General features: G+C 60.0%; 1 protein-coding gene across 20 annotated transcripts in view; it reads right to left on the bottom strand.

Moving 5' to 3' along the window:
* The window catches only part of MCF2L (MCF.2 cell line derived transforming sequence like), an 89,840-nt gene that overhangs the window by 55,829 nt on the left and 14,014 nt on the right, over positions 1-19,997 (bottom strand). For 2 of the 20 annotated variants that reach the window (XM_061435410.1, XM_061435409.1), the window contains exon 1: positions 167-1,195. The exons of 7 other annotated variants lie outside the window; for them this stretch is intronic. In XM_061435410.1, the coding sequence (XP_061291394.1) occupies positions 167-467 (301 nt within the window). In that variant the 5' untranslated portion in view covers positions 468-1,195. Of the gene's footprint in view, positions 1-166; positions 1,196-2,820; positions 3,698-9,009; positions 9,258-10,214; positions 10,324-10,345; positions 10,417-10,458; positions 10,637-19,997 lie in introns of those variants that run through there. 11 more of the 20 variants (XR_009740126.1, XM_061435421.1, XM_061435434.1 and 8 more) reach the window with 11 other exon arrangements.

The following is a 19,997-nucleotide window of genomic DNA, read 5'->3' as shown; positions in this document are numbered from 1 at the left end:
CCCAGACCCACGGCACAGCGGCCCCGCGGCCCTGACCTGGTGCCCGGAACATGATGACCCTGAGCCTGTCTGGGCCCGGGTCAGACCCCGCGTCACAGGGCTCTCCCGAACAGGCAGAGGGCCCAGGCAAACGCCAGAACCTCGGCCGCGTCTGAAAGGGCCTTACCCACAGCCAGTGCCGTATTCAACAATTTCGGGTGCATCGATTTCCCAAAAGAGAGGAAACATCCCAAAGACACCCCCTTGAGGGTTTCAGTGCACCCGCCGGTCGACTGCGCTCCTCTGGAATTCCTTCCGGAAGAACCTTTCATTTTTTTGAGCATATGACCTTGCGTCCAAACATTTCCCCTTTTTGCATCAGCTGCTGGGAAGCTCATAAGGGAAATTCTGGGCTCACTCAGCTCACCCACGTGCCTCACATGTATGTGTGTGTGTGGCCAGTCATGTCCAACTCTGTGTGACCCCATGGACTGTAGCCCACCAGGCTCCTCTGTCTATGGGATTCTCCAGGCGAGAACACTGCCTGGAGGGTTGCCATTCCCTTCTCCAGGGGATCTTCCCGACCCAGGGATGGAACCCATGTCCCTTGCATCTCCTGCATTGGCAGGTGGGTTCTTTACCACTGCGCCACCTGGGAAACCCCAGATGTGTTCACCGCTTTTTTTTTTTGTTTGTTCACCGCTTTTTAAAAAATCAGTTCTGGTTCTGTGTAGAACAGTCCCTGACAACCTGGAACGTCCCTGTGGAGAACTTTCAAATTTGCAGGATACAGCTGGTTTCCCTGCTCACTGGGACTCAGTCCCAAGTGTCCGAGGTGAGTGGACGCCCCTCCCCACAGCTCAACGGAGTCCTCCTTCTGAAAGGTGGCGGCTCCTTGGAGGAACAGAGCAGACGCAGCAGTCTGTCCCTGACTTCCTCTTCGCGAGCTGCTCATGTCCGCTCTGGCGATCAAAGCACACCTCGCCTTGCAGCCACTGTCTCCTGAGCCCTCACTTGCAGCGGGAAGCTGACTTGGACCATCCCCCAACCTGAAGGGGCTTCTTTCCACCGGATGCAGAGGAGAGCCCAACCCAGACACGAGCGTGGAGGAGCCTCGGCAGACTCACAAGTGGGAGGAAAGCCGAGGGCAGAGCAGGAAAAGGGAGGTCGTGGGCACCCAGGCTCGGCACTGTCCCTATAGGGTGGAGGACACTTATCCCCAGGATGCCAGGCTGAGCAGTGCGGGCAGGGGGCGCACAGCGAGAGGAGGGGCGGGCAGTGAGGGAGGGGGAGGGGTGGACAGTGGGGGGAGGGGTGGACAGTGGGGAGGGGGAGGGGTGGGCAGTGGGGAAGGCTGGGCAGTGGGGAGGGGTGGACAGTGGGGAGGGGGAGGGGTGGGCAGTGGGGGAGGGGTGGGCATTGGGGGGAGGGTGGACAGTGAGGGAGGGGGAGGGGTGGGCAGTGGGGGAAGGCTGGGCAGTGGGGAGGGGTGGGCAGTGGGGAGGACTGGGCAGTGGGGAGGGGTGGCCAGTGCGGGAGGCGAGGCTGCATGGAACCACACTGCCTGGGGCCGCATGTGTCAGAGCCCGAAACTGCCCGTTGTCCACTCTAGTCTGAGCGCTGGTGGGCAGGGCACAGCAGAGGCGTCTCCCATTGACCAGGAACCCAGCAGCTGCTCCAGCCGCATCCCCACCCCCTCCCCCACCCCGGGGCAGCCCTCCGCAGCTCACAGCCACCCCTGCTCCGCCCAGACGGGACCCTGGGGTCCCCACTTCTGAGAGAGGTGCTCTGGGGCCTCACTCCGAGGGGCCCCTGGAGCACTAGGTCGCCTGTCCTGCCCCGCGCCTGGAAGGGGGGGAGACTCAGCCCCCAGCCTCCCCTCCCCGCACAAGGCCCCCAAGCATCAAGGCAGTTCAGTCCTTCCAGGACTCGGGGGTCCTGGGCACCCCAGCAGCTGGGGTGCAGATCCCCAAGGCCAGGGCACATCCTGTCAGATGACTCAGGGACCCCCCCACCGTGTGGAGTGCCCGGCGCACAGCAGACTTGGGAGGAGGATGGGAGAGGCTCGCCGCACACGCACAGCCCTGGGGCCAGGTGGGCACACAGGCCTCTGGTGATGACCCCCAGGCCTGAGTCAGCACAGGAGCCAGCAGACTCCTGGCGAAAGGTCCTGAGTCCTGCACACGGATGGAGCCCAGCGCAGAACCACGGCCACGAGCGTCAGCGAGGAGCTGAGTCCACGGGGTCAGCCCCGCCTGGCGCTCCCGGTGTCCTCCCCAGACGCTCTCCGCCCGCGCCAGGTGAGGACGGCCTTGCCGGAGTAGGAGAGGACGCAGCCTGAGGGGCGGCTCTGACTTTTGCTCTGACGTCCTGCATGCAGCAGACACACAGGCGTCTGGGCACAGACTCCCCCTGATGCCCCGCGGGGCCCTGAGTGCCCCCGCGGTCAGCACCACCCTCTGGCTCCTGGCCTCCAGAGGACGCGGGGGGCTCCAGGCCGAGGGGCAGGACAGAGGGGTCAGCCCTGGGGGCGCTCTGCCCCTGCCGCAGCCAGCGTGAGCCCCGAGACCTCTCCGGTGCTGACTGCTGAGCCTTCTTCCCGCGTCCTCCCCAGAGTGCTCCTGGCCAGGGTCCAGGGCCCTGGGACCAGAGGGCAAAGTAAACTGAGGAGACCACGCTCCAGCCTTGGTCGGCGTGACTGAAACAGCGTCTCTAGCCTACCTTTCTTAACAGGCTTGTGAGTGGCATATGAATTTTGGTAAAAGAAATATCCAGAGAGTTGTCACCCACTGAGGGCCCCCCCCTCATGCCTGCAGATGGGGCCACCGCGTCCCCTCTCACCAGGCTGCGGGCGCATCGAGGCCGCCCGGCGATGCCTCCAGCGCTGCAGCAGGGGCGGCAGGCGGAGCCAGCGCTGGGGAGCCCCCCGGGCTCCGCGGGACGCTCCCCTCTTGGCCATGGTCCTGAAGTCTCCCCACCGAGGAGGAGGCAGCGGTGGCGGCTCCCGGTCTTCAGCCCCGGCTCCCCCGAGGGCCGCCCTGCAGGGCTCTGTGGGGGACGCTGGAGAGCCGGGCTGACCCCAGGATGCGCCAAGACGGAGACCTCGGGGCGATGTGAGCGTCCAGACTGCGGCCCCCGGGACTTGGGGCGTCCAAGGGGCAGTGGAGGAACGCGGAGGGCACGCCTGGCGCTCAGAGAGGGGCTTCTGAGGCGGGCGAGGCGGTCTACGTGCAAGTCCTGGGCGTTTCCTTCCTCCTTCCTCGGGGGTGGGCTTGTGTGCGGAGCTCCCAGCCTCGGGGGCCGTGGAGCAAAAACCCTTCCAAGCTCAGGAAGCCTCGTGTCCAAACAGCAGGAGCGGGAGGGCCTCAGGGGACGTGGCCGGGCTCTGGAAATAAACCGGCAGTTCCGCCACCCGGCACTGCAGCTCGCAGAGAGGAAACCGATTGCAGCTTTGTTTGGCCGGCGACACTTTGCACAGAGAGGCTCCGAGCCTGCCCCTCGACGAGGCCTTGGGGAACCCCGAACTGTCCCAGGGCGCGTGCTGCATCGGCACCCTGGGAGCAGCTGGGCCTCCCTTTCTGGGGCCGTGGTTCACCTCCTCGCACAGGCGTTCCCAACAGGACCGACCCCGAGGTGGAGCAGACGCCATCCATGCTTGCGTCTTCTCACTGGCTTCCCGAGAGGCCGGCCTGGCTCACGATCCGAGGAAACAGATGGTGCGTTTGATGTGGCAACTCTGGGATGCAGGCCACCCCGAGACCAGGGTGCGGGGCCTCAGGGCAGCCAAATGGTCCCCGCGGTCCACAGGAGCAGCCCCCACAGGCTCTGGGACCCACAGTGAGCAGGACTTTGAGCCATGTCCCTCCCTGTGTGCGTGCCATTGCCCCAAAGAACCCTGAATCCTGGGGGTCGGGCCAGTGAGTCAGAATGAGCACCCACCCAGATGGTTCATGACCAGACACGGGCCTCCTGCCAAGCCGCTGGGGTTAACCCGCTGTCTCCTAAATACCTGATTATGTTTTAAAACTGTTGCTAACTGAACTCTTCCCCAAAAGTCAGCTCTGTGTGGGACCTCGGTCACAACAGGCACGTTTCTGTCCTGCACGTTCACAGCCTCGAATTCCCAAGCATCTGAGATTCTGCAGGACTTTCCCGGCAGTCGGTGGGCATTTCCTCCCCAAGACCCCGTGAACCATCACAGGCACCCGGGAGCCAGGGCTTCGCGCAGGACGCTGGCCACCCTTCCGTGTGAGCAGCCGGGGACGCTGAAGGCCGCCTGAGAACTGGCCTTGCACTGCTGGGCCCAGGGGTGTACATCACACAACGTGGCCTCAAATTAGCAGGAAATGCCTATCAATAAGTGGGAGCAACTTAAGGCTCTTGGCAGTGAAACAGCCAAGCTGTTCACGCCAGGGGAGCAGAGGGTCACTCGGAGCCTGTCTGATGCCAAGTGAGACGCTGGGGGACTGAAGAATCAGTCCTTCCAGGGTACAGGCGGGCTGGGAGCAGTGCCATCAGAGCCTGCGGACGGTCTGCCCCTCGTCTTCTCCGGACACGTGCACACAGCAGGCTCCCGGACGGGGCCGGCGAGTGCCCGTGAGGCCAGAACACAGGGGAGCAACCTGAGGCGCCCTGGCCCCCCAGCCCAGCAGGGCACGGGCAAGCACCCCCTCCCGCCTTGTCCCTACCGGGCCTTCCCTTGAGTGGGCGCCCGGCCACATGGGGCAGGAGGCCCGCTGTCCTGCTGCCCGGCACCGAGGTCTTCAGGGGCCACCCCGATGGCCCTCTTCTCTGCACACCTCAGCTCGTCCCTGGCTCCACTCTCGGCCACAGCCTGGGCCCCACCCGCTGACAGTTCCCAAGGCCGCCAGGCAACCAGCCCCTCCTAAATTGCTCTGCGTCTAGTAGGGTGACGCTTCCTGTTACTTCCAGGGACACGTCTTCCTTCTGACAAAGGAAGCTCTGGGGCTGGGCGACGGGGGTAACCTCGCTACGGCTCCAATGCTCGGAGGTTTCTGTAACCTGGAATAAAGCTGTCCATGGAGAAACAGGCCTGTAGAGTCTGGAACTGGTTACTCTTAACAATGAGCTTTTTAAATGATGCACTTACGTTCTTACATAAAGGTCACGGCACAACTGATGGAACAACCGTTGCGACGTCTGGAGACGATGCCCAGGTCACGTGACTGTGCGTGCGTGTGAGGCGCTCAGTCGTGTCCCACCTGTGCGACCCCATAGACCGCAGCCCGCCAGGCTCCTCTGTCCATGGGATTCTCCAGGCAAGAACACTGGAGCTGGTTGCCATTCCCTTCTCCAAGGCAGCTTCCAGAACCAGGGATCGAAGCTGGGTCTCTGGCATCTCCTGCGTTGGCAGGTGGATCCTTTACCACCAGTGCCGCCTGGGTCTTAAAACACTGACCACGATGACAAGGTGATCCAGCTCCTCCCTAAGCATGTTTGCAAAATTCTTTCCAAGACACAGGTTGGGACGTGGCCGAGCCAAATTTTACATAAAGGTTTTCCTTTGTTTCCTTGGGAGCAAGCATGCCGCCCATGAACCACTCGGTTCTGACACCAATCACAGTGAGTGACAGTCACGTCCGAGGACTGCGCCCACTGAAGCTTCCGGGTCCAGACAGAACCTCGCCGTCCACTCCACGAGGTGCTGGCCTGACCTTGGTTCTGCGCCCTAAGCGTCCAAGAGTGACTGAATGAAAGAATCCATAGGAACATGTGATCCTGTCAACAGTAAGGGGGGGTTTCAGACGGGAAGACAGTGAGAACTTCACTCCTCTCAGAACTGATGGAGGCGAACAGTCACATGACCGATAAAGCACGGAGCCCCACTGTCTCTGCGCGTTCAACAGCCTTCCGTATTTTGTTATTCAAATAGCAGGGCTTCCCTGATAGCTCAGTTGGTAAAGAATCCACCTGCAATGCAGGAGACCCCAGCTCGATTTCTAGGTCGGGAAGATCCGCTGGAGAAGGGACAGGCTACCCACCCCGTTGTTCTTGGGCTTCCCTGGTGGCTCAGCTGGTAAAGAATCCGCCTGCGACGCAGGAGACCTAGGTTCAATCCCTGGGTTGGGAAGATCCCTTGGAGAAGGGAAAGGCTACCCACTCCAGTATTCCAGGCTGGAGAGTTCCATGGACTGTATACTCCATGGGGTCCCAAACAGTTGGACATGACTGAGTGACTTTCACTTTTCAAATATCAAACACATGTTACCCTTAAGAAGGATTCAGGAATCAAGAGGCTAAACAATTCTGTTTTTAAAGACAAAGCACTCTCAGAAAAGTAAGGTCATATGAAGGGCCCCAGCTCACCACACCTAGTATCTTTCCCGGAAGTCATCATTTGGTGACATGTTGGTTCCAGTTCTCCCCTTTGGGGAAGGAGGGCCACGGCCACACAGGGCGAGGTCGAGGACGAGGAGCCGGCCCTGCTTTGGGGACTGGGCTTGCTCCCGTCACGCAGTTAATGACGGAATAAAGCAGAAGCCCGGAACGTTCGCGGACTCCATCTAGAGACACAGAAGGCACCTACTCTCTGAAGCACAGAAAGAACGGTCACTCTCTTTCCAGCTTTAGGCTTTCCCGGAGCCTCCTACCCACAGCTGGACTTCCTCGCACACGGGTGCGTCTGTGGGTCTGGGCCGAGCAAAGGCTCCAGGCTGGGGCTCCCGCCCCGGGCGCGGGGCCCGGACGTGCCGCTGGGCGCCCTCCATGCGCCGGCCTCTCTGCCTGGATCACGGGTGTGGTCCTTGCTCTCTGAGCGCCTCCCCCCACTTCTCACTCCTTGGGAGAACCCCGGCCTTGAGCCCCTGGGAGGTTAGTCGAACAACAGTTAATAGCATTAACGGCAGGATTTCTTTGGAAGGAAGGATGCTAAAGCTGAAACTCCAGTACTTTGGCCACCTCATGAGAAGAGCTGACTCATTGGAAAAGACTCTGATGCTGGGAGGGATTGGGGGCAGGAGGAGAAGGGGACGACAGAGGATGAGATGGCTGGATGGCATCACTGACTCGATGGACGTGAGTCTGAGTGAACTCCGGGAGTTGGTGATGGACAGGGAGGCCTGGCGTGCTGCGATTCACGGAGTCGCAAAGAGTCGGACACAACTGAGCGAATGAACTGAACTGAATGGCGGCAGGGACCGTGACCCGGGCACCCGCCCGCACGAGCTTCTGTGACGTCAACCCTGGAGGCAGGAGCTCTCATGACCCACTTCACAGATGGGGAGACTGAGCCCCCGCTCCTGTGGCGGGGAGGATGCCCACCCTCTCACCTCCCATCCTGCCTTTAAACCAATCACCTGGACGACTGTGCTTCAGCTGAGCTTTTCACAAGCTCAGGGCAACTGCGGTCTTCGTGACAGGATGGGAAGACTGTGGGATTCGGGCAGGATGGGAACATCAAACACCAGCTGGGCTGCTGAGCAGCCTGCAACTGAAAGCCTGAATACAGCTTCCGGAGGACACAGCCGAGGGGCGCCCAGGTCCTTAAAAAGAACTCGGCAGATGCGTGAATACCACGGACCCAGATGCTGCTGGACGAAGGTCCCAGGACGAAGGTCCCAAGAGGCTGGCCGAGTGGCTGGGACACAGCTGGGATTCGTTTCTTGGATTGTGGAAAGCTGGTGTAGGAGATGGGAAGATGGGCCGTGCCAGACTAGAGGGCAAGTGTCCCTGATGCACTCGAGCCTGGGGGGTGGGGCGGCCTCGTCACTCACGCCCAGTGACTTGTCCCTTCAACACTCGAAGAGCCAGGAGCTGCGAGTCCTCACTGGGGGCACGAACACTTTAAATATGACAGAGCTTGTGTTTTAACCTGGAGAAGGAAATGGCAACCCACTCCAGGATTCCTGCCTGAGAAATCCCACGGACAGAGGAACCTACATTTCATGGGGTCGTAAGAGTCAGACATGACTGAGCGACTGTCTTTTCATCCATCCATGCCTCCATCCACCCTCATCCATCCGTCTGGACACTGAAGCATGTATGTTACCACATGTAAAGTAGACGACCAGCGCAAGTTCCATGATGAAGTATGCATCCATGCATGTCGGGAGAGAGCTAGTACTGACTGCTCACCATCAGCCCTGGAGAGGGGACACCAGGGGCCCTTCTGCTCAGTGGTTCTTCAAGTCAGGTTCCTGGCCCGGCACCATGAGTATCACCCGAGACCTTAAAAATGCAGAGCTCAGGCCCCTGACTTCCTGGATCAGAGGCTCCAGGGACGCCCGGGGTCTGGGATGACTCCCTCCAGAAGGTTCCGACGCTCTGGTCTGAACCACTCTTCCGTGTTAGGGAGAGGCTTAATGGGCTCCATCCATTAGCCTTTCTCCCTCAAACGTTTCTCACTCTGTCACCACTTACTGCTAATCTAGGGAGAAAACCACAACAACGGCAACTCTGGAAAAGCAGCCCGACTACACAGAAGGGGAGCCTCGGCCGTGGGAAGGGCACCTGGCTTCGTGATTCAAGACTGAGAGAGAGAGAGCTCAGAGAGTGTAAATTCCCAAGGTCAGCAGCCTCACAGACCACACAGGCAGCAAGCTTCATCCCCGCCCAGGTGGACTAACCCGATGACGTCCTGCGGGGGGGGGGGGGGGGGGACAGTAAACCCAGGGCTGAGATCAGGGAGCAGAGGGGCCCCATGGCAGATGGAGAGCAAGTCCCACCAGCCCAGGGTGGGCCACACGGTCCAGCTCCGTGCAGCCCCGGGAGGCCCCGGAGCCCAAGCCTCAGCTCCAAGCCCATCCCCACCCCACCCCTGCCCTGAATCGCAACAGCAGCATCCAGGTGACCTCTGTGACCTCCAGTCAGAGCCGTTCTGCTACACAGGGGGCTTCCTCTGCGGCAGTGCTGGGGATGCAGACCCGGGCTGCTGGGGGGCTCACGGCGGCCCCGTCAACACCGCAGGACACACGAGTCTCAGCCCCAGCCGGTGGCACCTGGGTTTGTGCCAAGGGAGGAGGCAGGTCCTCCCCCAACCAAGCGGCCAGGTGCTCACCAGACCGCGTTTACCTGGGTTTCAGAGTCTTGGCGGAGGGGAGCCATCGGAGCACCGTTGTGTCCGAGGACACACAGCAGAGAGCCAGGCGGCAGTCTTCACAGTTCAGGGGGTGCCCAGCACCACCCCGCTCCTGGAAGTCAGTCTCCTTGCCATCAGAGCGCACACGCGTCTCCCTGGCTCACCAGGAAGCCTCCGGCCCTGAGGCCCAGGGATGACATCACCCCTTGGACCAGTTCCCACTGCTCTGTAATCCCGACTCCAGCCCAGCACAGGGGCCCGAGGATGCCTCCCTCCAGGGTGACGGGCACCGGTCCGTGCCCCTCACCTCAGCCGCACGCCGCACGCTGCACCACGCACAGCAGGACTCGTGCGTCAGACCCGGGAGCCACCCTCCTGAGAACAAGGGGCAGACGGCAGAGGGGCTTCCTGTGCTTTGACCCATTTATCACAAGTCTAGTACTTTTAACACCAAAATCACCATTAAACACAGAACAACCCCCAGGGTCTCAGACCACCACACACGGAGTGTTCACACTGGCTTCGCCACCGCTCTGTTCTCAGATCTGCTGGGTCTCGTGCTTATGATAGAGGGGTGGGAGAGGCGTGTGTCGGGGGGGCTACCACACCTACACCAAGTGACTGATCAAACCTAACCTCTCAGGAAAGTGTTCCTTAGATGATGAGGCAACAGTCCGTGACGCAGCACAGCAACATCAGGAAAAACCCAGCAGCTCACTTTTAATGGTGCACAACCGTCTCCTCTTCGTCTCGAGGAGAGCCAGCCCTGGCTGACAGGGCTCTGCACACGCGCAGGAAAGCTCAGAAGTGACCAACCGAAGGCAGTGCCCAGCCCGGCCAGCGCACGGCCCTCCTGAATCCAAGCAAACATGGGGAAACTTCTCCTCAAAACCAATTGTGAGTCATCCTTCACTCGGTGCTGAAAACAGCATCCATCAGCCATCTCCCTCTCCACACCCAAGCCACGTTCCAGCATCTGTCTCAGGCTCACATCCTATCTGGTGGAGAAAGACCTCCCTGATGGATCGAACCCTCCCTCCTCAAAACCAGCTTCGACACCCCCCCTCCAGCCCCACACCAACTCAGAAAGCCCCAGGCTCACATTCTTTTCGAGCCACAAACACGTTTGCGACTGCAGCACGCGCAGCCCAACGCAGGCTGAATGAGCAGATTTCAGATCACGGCTCCACAAACAAACCTGCGGTCGCCCAGAAAGCCCATCACCAGTCTGCCATCCTGGCCACCTTTCCAGGCAGAATAAAATCGGGCTGACCGGCCAAGGAGCCTGTCAGTTGCCAGATCAGAGCCATCATTCCACTGTCCTGTTACCTCCGCTTGGAAAAAGAGATGCAGCCCGCCACCCAGAAACCAGGCGCGTCTCCCGAGACTCAGCACATGATGTCAAGCTCAAGAACGGGCTTGGGGCCGGCGGCTCCTCCTACCAGTGCGCTTGGAAACCGCATTCAATCTCTGCACCATTTCCTCCAGGGCCATCTCTTCATGTCTCAGCCAGAACCTCATTCTCCGCAGCGCAGAACGGTCCTGCAGCCCGGGCTTCCTCTGCACCAGAGGTGCTTCGGGGGAGGGGAGGCGCTGGGGAGGGGGCTGCCGCGCCGCCTGCCCGGGATTGGTCCCGAGCCCCGCCGAGGGGGCGCGTGGGGGGGCTGCTCGGCGGAAGCGGAAGCGGTGCGCGCCCCGCGTCTCTCCGCAGCTACCTGGGCACCCAGCGAGTGCACCCCCGCGCGGCGAGCAAGGCGTTCCACAAGTGCACCCCGGCTGCAGTCACCCGGGGCCCCCGCGCGCACCCGCGGATCCTTCGACCGTCCCGCGCGCGCTCCCTCGCGCCGACCTGGGCCCTCGACCAGTGCACCCCGCGGCCACCTGGGAGCCCCGCGGACCGGCGCACCCCGCCGGGACCTCAGCCCGCAGCCCGGCCCACCCCTCCAGCCCCGGGTCTCTGCGCCCTCCCCGGAGCGGAGCGGGGAGCCGCCGAGGCGCGAGTACGGAGCCTGCCCACCGTTACCTCCGGCGGCCCCCGGGCAGGTGCAGAGGCCGCAGCAGCCGGGCGCGCCCTCCCCGCGCCGTCGCATGCCGCCCGCGCCGCCCCCCGCGAGCGGGTCGGTGGGTTCGCGGTGGTCCGGTGGCCGGCGCCTGCCCAAGGACGCGAGGCGTAGGAGGGAAGCGCGCGCCCAGGCTCCAGCCCCGCGATCTCGCCATGCTTGGCACGAAGCCACCCAGGGCATTCTACACCCCGGCGCCCTGCAGAAGCCAGTCATGCGTGCCCCCGGGCCCAGCGCCATTTCCCAGGGAGGCGCGAACCCTGTATGCGCCCGGACCCTGACGGGTGTCTTCCCACGGAGGGGCTGACCTTACAGATGGAGTGTTTGAGGAGCAGGTGCCTGGTTCCTTAAGTGGTTTGGGAAATTCAAGTGGGCAGCTCATGTCAACACAGGGTGTGCCCACATCCCAGTTGGGGGTGGTTTGGGGAGGAAGGTGGCAAGCCCCCAAGGGCTTGTTGACCCCCGATGTCCAGCTGCACTATCAGCCCCCCTCTGTGCTTCGCTGGCTGACCACTGTTCCCTTCATCTAAGGTTCCCGCTCAGTCTCTCTCAGCTTCCTTCCTCTCTGTGTCCTGGAGCACCTTGCTCTGGGGCATTTCAGGGACCAAGCAGCCAACACCTCGGCTTCACGACTGAGTCTGCTGGCCTCCGTGCCGGGGTGTTTGCTCCAATGGTCTGGATGTCATTTTGAGGGTATTCTGTAGCCGAGGTGAATGTGGAGACCAGCCGGTCACCCTCTCTGTTGCAGGTGGGCCTCGTTCAATCAGTTGAAGAGGAAAAGACTGATGTCCTCGAGGCAGAGGGAATTCTGCCTCCAGAAGGGCCAGATTCAGCTCTTCCCGGTTCCCACCCTGTGGCTGCGCTGGACACCTCAGACTTACGGCCTCCACGATCCCCTGACCGTCTCTCCCTCCCTCCTTCCCCCTCTCACTGAGTCTGTATCAAACTTTTACTCTTTCTTTATATTATAGCACACTTGGGGCTATCTTGCTACAAAAGTCATTTACTATTGACTGAAGTGCAGCAGTCGTAACAATCCCATCAGACACTATGTAGCACTTCTGTGTTCCAGGGACCCTCCTAAGTAGCTCCTTCCTGGTGTGAACTGATTTAATCTTCAGAAGGATCTAGGAGGCAGGCCCGGTTTCTACCCTGTTTAATAGAACACTGCACAGAGAGATCCAGTAACTGCCCCAGGGCACACAGAGGTGCTGGAGGCACGGTTCAAACTCACAGGCGCACAAACAGAAATCTAAAAAGCAGGCTTTGCTTCAGGGAAGCACTGCCACGGACCAGTTGGCATGTCATCCCCCAAGTCTCTTACAGTTCAATAGAGGACAGTTAGGGAACGGCCCAGACACGACCCCGCAGAGAGAGGCTTCGCCTGAGTGTCCCAAGGGTGCGGCTCATCTGCACCACTGCCGGGCCTCCCAGAGAGCAGAGGCGGCGTGGCGCCCAGGTGGCGAGGCAGAATGCAAGATGATCCCTGGCTACCAAACACGTCCTCTTAGCAACCGTCCCGGAAAGTCAGCCTGAAAGGGAGGCGAGAAACAGGAGAGCTGAAGGGTGCATGTTGGGTCCGAGGTGGGGGCTCTGGGGCAGGCGGAGACCCCCGCCAGGCCTGGGTGCAGCTGCGTCCTGCACTAGAGGCTCCCGCGTGGGGCCAGGGCAGCAGGGGAAAGCAGACACTCTGAAGGAACTCGCGGCCATGGACAGGCAGCTTCACCTGTGACCGCAGCTGTGAGCCCGGGCATGGAGCCGGCGTCCGTCTGAGGAGGGCATCCCGGGGATCTCAGGACACACCCGCCTCTCCTGGGCATCTCCCCCCGGGTCCGGCTGAGCAGGCCATGGTTGGGGGGGGGGGGGTCCCTGCCCCCCAGGGGCCCCCGGGATAAACCCCTGGCAGCTGCCTTTCCTCTACCTCAGGCCCAAAGATGCAGACAGAACGTTCAGAAGACGAAAGGCAGAATTCACCTGGCCGCAGGGATAGAGGGCAGCTGTGGGGCAGCCAGGACAGAGCGTGAGGACCGCTGGGTGGTGCTCAACGCTGCGGACGTCAGGGACCAGACCAGGGGAGGCGCCACCTCACAGCTGCCAGAACAACCTCAGCAGACAAGTGCTGTGGGAGGCAGAAAAAGGAGCCCCCGTGCACTGTTGCTGGGAGTGTAAATCCACGCAGCCACTATGGAAATACCGAGGCGATGCCTCAGAAGACTGAGGACTGCCCTATGATCCGGGAATTCCACTTCTGGGCATTTTCCGAAAAAAAAAAAAAAAAAAAGGCAAGAACATTAATTCAGAAAAATAAAAGTGCCCTATGGCACCCGCTGCACTGTTTCCAATAGCCAAGGTGCAGGAGAAGCCTGCGTGTCCGGCGATGGATGAATGGCAGATAGGGTGTGCTGCACACACAGCGGAACAGTGCTCAGCCCTAACAGAGAGTGGAGTGCGGACGGTAGTCCCGGGCAGGGACCCTGGGGGGTGGCGCTTAAGTGCCGGGCTCCAGCGCGCAGCATGGGGGCAACGTGCAGCAACACAGCCCATGAGGTTCAACTTCGTTACGAGGTGGGTGGTAAAGTTCTCCCCACAGAAAGGAAATGGTGACTTGCTCACCGTGGTGCCCACGGACACACAGGTGTCACGTTGTCACCTAAACTCACAGGATGCGGAAGCCAGTTAATTCCGCCTTGTACCTCTGGGGGGGGCGTGCTTATGAGAGAGGCCAGAAGGGCTTCCACACAAAAGGGGTGGGGGCTCCCCGGCCGAGCCGCGGTGCAGAGGCTCCAGGGGAGGCAGCCACCGTCGAATCGGCTTCAAGTGGTGTCACACGGGTCCCCACAAGACAGCCCAGCAGGTCACCCACAGGAACGCATGTGTGTCCCATCCCTGCCCGCGCCCTGCCCCAGGGAGATGCCAGAGAAGAGCACCCCGTCCACCCCGAGACGGCGGGGGGCAGGTGCAGGGGGGCGGAGACGGACGTTTCAGATCAGGACGGAGCCCTGGAGACGGGACTGAGGCTGATCTAACGGCAAACGCAGGCAAGTGCTGGACTCAGCAGAATGTCCCCAGGAGGACCCCCTCTGCAGGGACTGAAGGCACTGGCCCCGGTCCTCAGGCCCGCGGGATCCCGGCCCAGTTTGGCCTGCAGACCGCGCCTTGTCTCACAAGGCCCAGGTCAGGCGTCACCTCTGCGGGCCAGGGGCCTATGTCTCCAGCTTTGCTTTTTGGGGCCGAGACAGGCCCTACATTCCTGAGGGCGGCAGGGGACCCAGCGGGTGTGGGTTCTAACAGGGAATGCAAAACTCAGGGTGCTTCCCCACTGGTAATCATCCCCTCTGCAATTTACAGGGTCTTCTAAGGGCAGTTTCACAAGGGCCTCTGGTCCGAGCAATGCTCCTGGGCTGGGAGTGGGCAGGTGGGGACGCCCCCCCAGGAAGGGGTACACCCCGACTCAGCCCTGCTCTGCGGGGCTGCAGGCGCCCCATGCAGGACAGGATCTGGGGGACCCCCAGCGCTTCCCCCTCCTGCTCACAGGGACCCGGAGCATCAGCCTCCTCGGGTTCTGCATTTATTCTAAGGGTGTCAGCAGACTGTCGTCCAGCCCAGCTGCCTCCCTGCGGGCTCCTTCACTGGGTCCCCAGGGCATCAGGCCCGCACGTCTCCTGGGGCCCAACCAGCCTCCAGGTCAGAGAGGCTCTGCCCGTTCAGGTGCAAAGCGGTCAGTACGTCTCCCACGTGCCCCAGGCAGCTTGGAGGCTACAGGATGCAGGGCCCAGGGCTCGGAGACCACAGAGACTTAGCTCCCGCTGTCCTGGAGGCCAGACGTCCAGGAGCAAGGGGCCGGCATGGCAGGGTCTGGAGAGGAGCCCCCAGGACCCCTCGCTGCAGCCTCACATGGGAGGCGGGGTCGGGGACACTCTGGGGCCCTTCTCCAGGGCGCTGATCCCATTCTCGGGGCTCCACCCTCATGACCCCAGAGGCCCCACCTCCTAAACACCACCACCACGATTTCAACGGATGAACTTTGGGGGACACAAGCAGTCTGACCCCAGCACACTCCCCTCGGCCCCGGAGTCCTTGTCCTCCTCACGCGCGCCCTCCCCTGCAGCCCCCCGGCCCCTGCGGGCCTGAGTAGTAAACCTCACACAGTGGGTCTCGCAGCCTTTGTCGCAGGCTGCCTGCTTGCGTCACTCAGCCTAACATCCTCCAAGTCCGTCCACGCTGTGACAAAAGACAGGATCTCCTATTTTTAAGGGTGGGTGTCTTAGGCAGGCATTGCCCGGGGACGTGGGGACGTGTGTGTCCCAGGTATCCCCTCTGCAAGGCAGGAGTGGCCTTGGCCACCTTCCTGCCCCAGACGCAGGGGCTGGAGCAGAGGGTGGGAGACCCAGGGCCAAAGGCCAGAAGGAGCCGGGGGCGGGGGGAGCAGGGGGGGCATCTCCTTCTGTCCCTGAGCTGTGTCGATGAGCCCTGTCTGAGGTCGAGGTGGTGAACTCTGAGCCCCCCACCAGTGCTCTGGGCCCTGACAACCTCACCAGGTGATAAGACAAACGTGGGAAAAGCTCCAGGGTGGAAGCAGCTCATGATTTCCCATCCACCGAGCAAGGCCAGGCGGGCGGCCGAAGGAGACTCAAACGGCCCCGTGGGGAGGGCATTGGGCACGACACAGTCCCCCGGGTGGGCGGGCAGCCCCCTCCCCAGCCCTGCCACGCCTGCTCCCCGTCCAGGGCGCAGCCCCACTTCCGCCCCTTCTCTGCCGCTGAACCTTGTGTCTCTGCAGACGTGAGTCCTTGAGACGAGCTCACAGCCCCCGTCTTAGGCTCCCACGGCCCCCCGGACCATCTGCGGCTCCATGCGTGTCTGCTGGTGTCCACCTTCACCTGCTGGACCCGGAGGAGACGGACACCAAGGCCAGACCCCCTGAGAACGGGTGTCTGGTGGCCAGCCCTTCACCACAGAGGTCACGGCTGGAAGCGTCCCTTCCACCAAGACCACGTGGAGGAAGTACAGACGCCGAGACAGGGCCCTGGCCAGGCGGCGCAACCCCCGCCCTCTAGCAGGGAGCAGGGCCCCAAGAGGGGTCACCCTAGCACCCACCCGCACGCCCAGGGCACCAACTGCCCAAACGGGGGCACCTGCTCCCCAGGCGGCCACGGCAGCCGCCTGCCTCCTGAGCTGCCTGCACCCTGCGGTGGAGCTGAGATCCGCGAGAGGAAGCCGCTCACAATAGGGTCACGGGGGCAGTGATAAGGCAGGCTTCTGGGCCGGGCTGACGCACTCGGTGCTGTTTATACCCCTGCCCAGGGACTCTGGACCAAAACAGTAAACCCGGGAGAACAAGCCAACCTGTGATCAGGAAGCTGCTTTATTACTCTGTTTAGAAGATTAGTAGCAACAGCTTTAACTCTGTATCACACATGTTCAGATTCTCCCCACCCAGCAAGCCACAGAATACCGAAGCCCAGGCCAGGAGGTGCAGGCCCTGAGGCTCTGCAGGGGCTCGGGGGCCACGACGGGGCCTCGGTGCTCCCCCAGATGTGACCACATGGTCAGCAGAAAGGATGCAGGATGCAGGGAGCGGGCTACTCGCTGAGGCTACAGGGAACAACCGGGAGGCTGGCTGAGTGCACACAGCGACACCGCGGTGCCCGCGGGGCAGTGGGAGAGGGGAGGGGCAGTGGGGGAGGAGAGGGGGAGTGGGGGAGGGGAGGGGCAGTGGGGGAGGAGAGGGGGAGTGGGGGAGGGGAGGGGCAGTGGGGGAGGGTGGGGACGGTGGGGGAGGGTGGGGACGGTGGGGGAGGGGGACGGTGGGGGAGGGGAGGGACAGTGCGGGAGGGTGGGGACAGTGGGGGAGGGGAGGGGATTGTGGGGGGGGACAGTGGGGGAGGGGGGACAGTGGGGAAGGGTGGGGACAGTGGGGGAGGGGGGACAGTGGGGGAGGGTGGGGACAGTGGGGGAGGGGGGACAGTGGGGGAGGGTGGGGACAGTGGGGGAGGGGAGGGGATTGTGGGAGGGGGAGTGGGGGAGGGGAGGGGCAGTGGGCACTGTAGCTCTCGCACAGCCCATGGGGTCCCGCACAGCAGGAAGCAATTACCTTGGAACTGTGCTGGTGATTTGCCAACGCTGAATATTTAAACACAGCTGATTTAATTTCAGAAATGTCAGTTTTTCAAGGCTTAACTTAGAGGCAGTATTTTCCAAGGTTCAACAAACAGCAAGGTCACTGAAATTGAGTTAATCTACCTTGACATCTATTTACACGTGTGGATCTGAACCTATAACTCCATAACAAATATTTAATTGAAGCCAGTCAATGTCACAGCCATCTAAAAAGAAAGCTCTTCCCCCCAACCCCCCTTCCCACCTCAAGTAAGATTCTGCGTTGGGCACGGCGCTCGTGGACATGTGGACTTGCCGGCAGTGAGGGTCTGGGCTGTGGGTTATCACCCTCCTTCTTGGAAGCCGACTGCAGATTCACGTGCAGCCGTAAGACACACCCGAAGAGACCATTCCCCCAGTGGTTACAACCTGTGGAGCTGCAGCACAGTGTCACCCAGGGCTCCCATCCCACACCACCCGCCTCCCACCCCGTCCTGAGCCCTGGCGACCACTGCTGCCCTCCATTTCCACAGCGTCAAGAACGTTCCCAAGTGGATTCAGCTCGTAACCCAGTGGGACGAGCTCGTTTCACTCAGCCCGGCTCTCCGGAGCTTCATCGGGTGGCCCGGTGCCCCTGTCCTGCCCCTGTTCTCGCTGAGTGCCTGGCGCTCCACGGCGTGGAGGGACACAGCGTTTTCCAGCTGTTCACCCGCTGAAGGGCATTAGTGTGGGGCTACTGTGAACAGAGCTAATACCAACTCGCGTGTGCACGAGCCCGTGTGAACGCTTTCCTTCCTCTGGGATGAATGCCCAGGAGTGCCACTTGCTGGACTGGGTGACAGCTGTGTGTGGTGGTGTCTTCCTGGCAGGCAGTTTCCAGATGGCTGTGCCCCTGAACATTCATCACCACCAGCACAGAGACCGACTCCTGCACCCCAGCTTCCAGAGCCATCACTGCTCTTCACGGCAGCCCGTGCGACGGCGTGCGGGGGCGCCTCACAGAGGCTGTGCTTCCCCGACCCCCTTTCATCTGCCATCAGCACCTCTTCACTTCTGCTTTCCACTTTCTGCCAGGGTTGTTTGCTTTTCTACTGGTGTGCTTTGAGGCTTTGTGGTCGCGAATATTTTCTCCTGTCTGTAGCTCATCTTAGCAGGGCCTTTGGAGAGCATACATGTTTCATTTTGATAAAGTCTAATTTACCATTTCTCCTTTTATCCCGTTTTTGGCATCAAGTCTGTGTACTCTTTGTCTATTCCCAGGTCCTGAATATCATCTACCCTGTTGTTTCTGAACTTCTACAGTTTAAGTCCGCAGCCCACGTTGACTCGATCTTTGTATGACATGTGAAACCGAAAGGCACGGTCTTTTGTTTGTTTCGTTTTCCCTCTGATGTCTGACCACTCCAGGCCACTTGCTAAAAGGCTGTCTTTCCTCCACTGAGCAGGCTGTCCACCCTCGTTAGGAATCAGTGGGCTTGCTGTCTAATTCTCTCTTCTCCACTGTCTTCTGTCCTTCAACCGACTCCTCCCGTCCTGATGACTGTGGCAGAAGAAGCCTTGGTATCACAATAACTTCTCCTACTTTCTTCTTATTCAAAATGTTTTAGGTATTCTAGCTCTGCTGACTGCCCACACAAACTTTACGAGAGTCTTGTCTATATCTATAAATTTTTTTTTGCTGAGATTTTGATAGGAATTCTGCCCATTGGTTTGGAGAGAACTGACATCTTTACTATATTAAGGTGTCCGATCCTCAAACAAAATGCGTCTCTCCGTTTATTTAAATCTTTGAGTTCCCTCGTCAGCATTTTCTAGTTTTCAAGCTCTGTTCATGGTTTTTGGAGCTGCACCCAAGCATTTCATTTTGGGAGCATGTGAATGGCATTGTATTTTTAACTTTGCTGTCCGTGTTCACTGCTGTCCAGAGAAATACAATAGATTTTCCAGTGTTCATCGTGCATCCTGCAGCCTTGCTAACCTCACTATTAGCTCTAGGAGTATTTCCTAGAGTCCTCGGGATTGTATAGTTAGATAATCGCGTTGTCTGTCAATACGGACTGTTTAATTTTTCCTTGCCTTTTATCTCCTCTTCCTGACTCGCCGCACCAGCTGAACGTCCAACCCGCTGCTGAGCACACGGCTCCCGACCGTGTGGGGAAGAGCCCGACTCTGACCACGCCGACGCGGCAGCCGCAGGAGTTCTCGTGAACGTTTACTGACAACTTACGGAGGCTCTTCTGTATTCCTGTTTTTCTAAAAGGGTACTGAATGTTGTCAAATACTTTTTCTACATCGATTGAAATGACATGTGATTTTTTTCAGTTCATTAAAGGGTGGATTACATTGGTTAATTTTCAAATATTGATTCAGCCTTGCATTCCTGGATTAAACCCAACTTGGCCATGGTGAATAACCCTTCCTATTCGTCGGTTAGCTCTGTTTGGTAATATTTCGTTATGGATTCTTGTACATTCATGAGGGATGTTGGTCCACAGTTTTCTCTTGTTTTTGTCTAGTTTGGGCGTCAATAAAACACTTGTCTCATAAGATGACCAGGAAGAGAGTGTGAAGAGCTGGCGTTCTTTAATGCCTGGTAGAGTTCCTGAGTGAAACCATCTTGATATTCTTTTTTGAGAGTTTTAAAATTATGAATTCAATGGATGTAATAGCTTTAGACTATTCAAATTACCCTGTTTCCTATAGAATGAGTTGTGGTAGTCTGTGCTTTTTAAGACATTTTTCTTTGTCTCTAGTTTTCAGACATCTGACTATATGTCTTGGTGTGGTTTGGGGGAAGTTTATTCTAACTGGGGTTCTATCAC

Source organism: Bos javanicus, chromosome 12, assembly GCF_032452875.1.
Source record: "Bos javanicus breed banteng chromosome 12, ARS-OSU_banteng_1.0, whole genome shotgun sequence".
Classification (NCBI taxonomy): domain Eukaryota; kingdom Metazoa; phylum Chordata; class Mammalia; order Artiodactyla; family Bovidae; genus Bos; species Bos javanicus.
The sequence above is the reverse complement of the archived record's forward strand: the minus strand, read 5'-3'. Positions and strand labels throughout refer to the sequence as shown.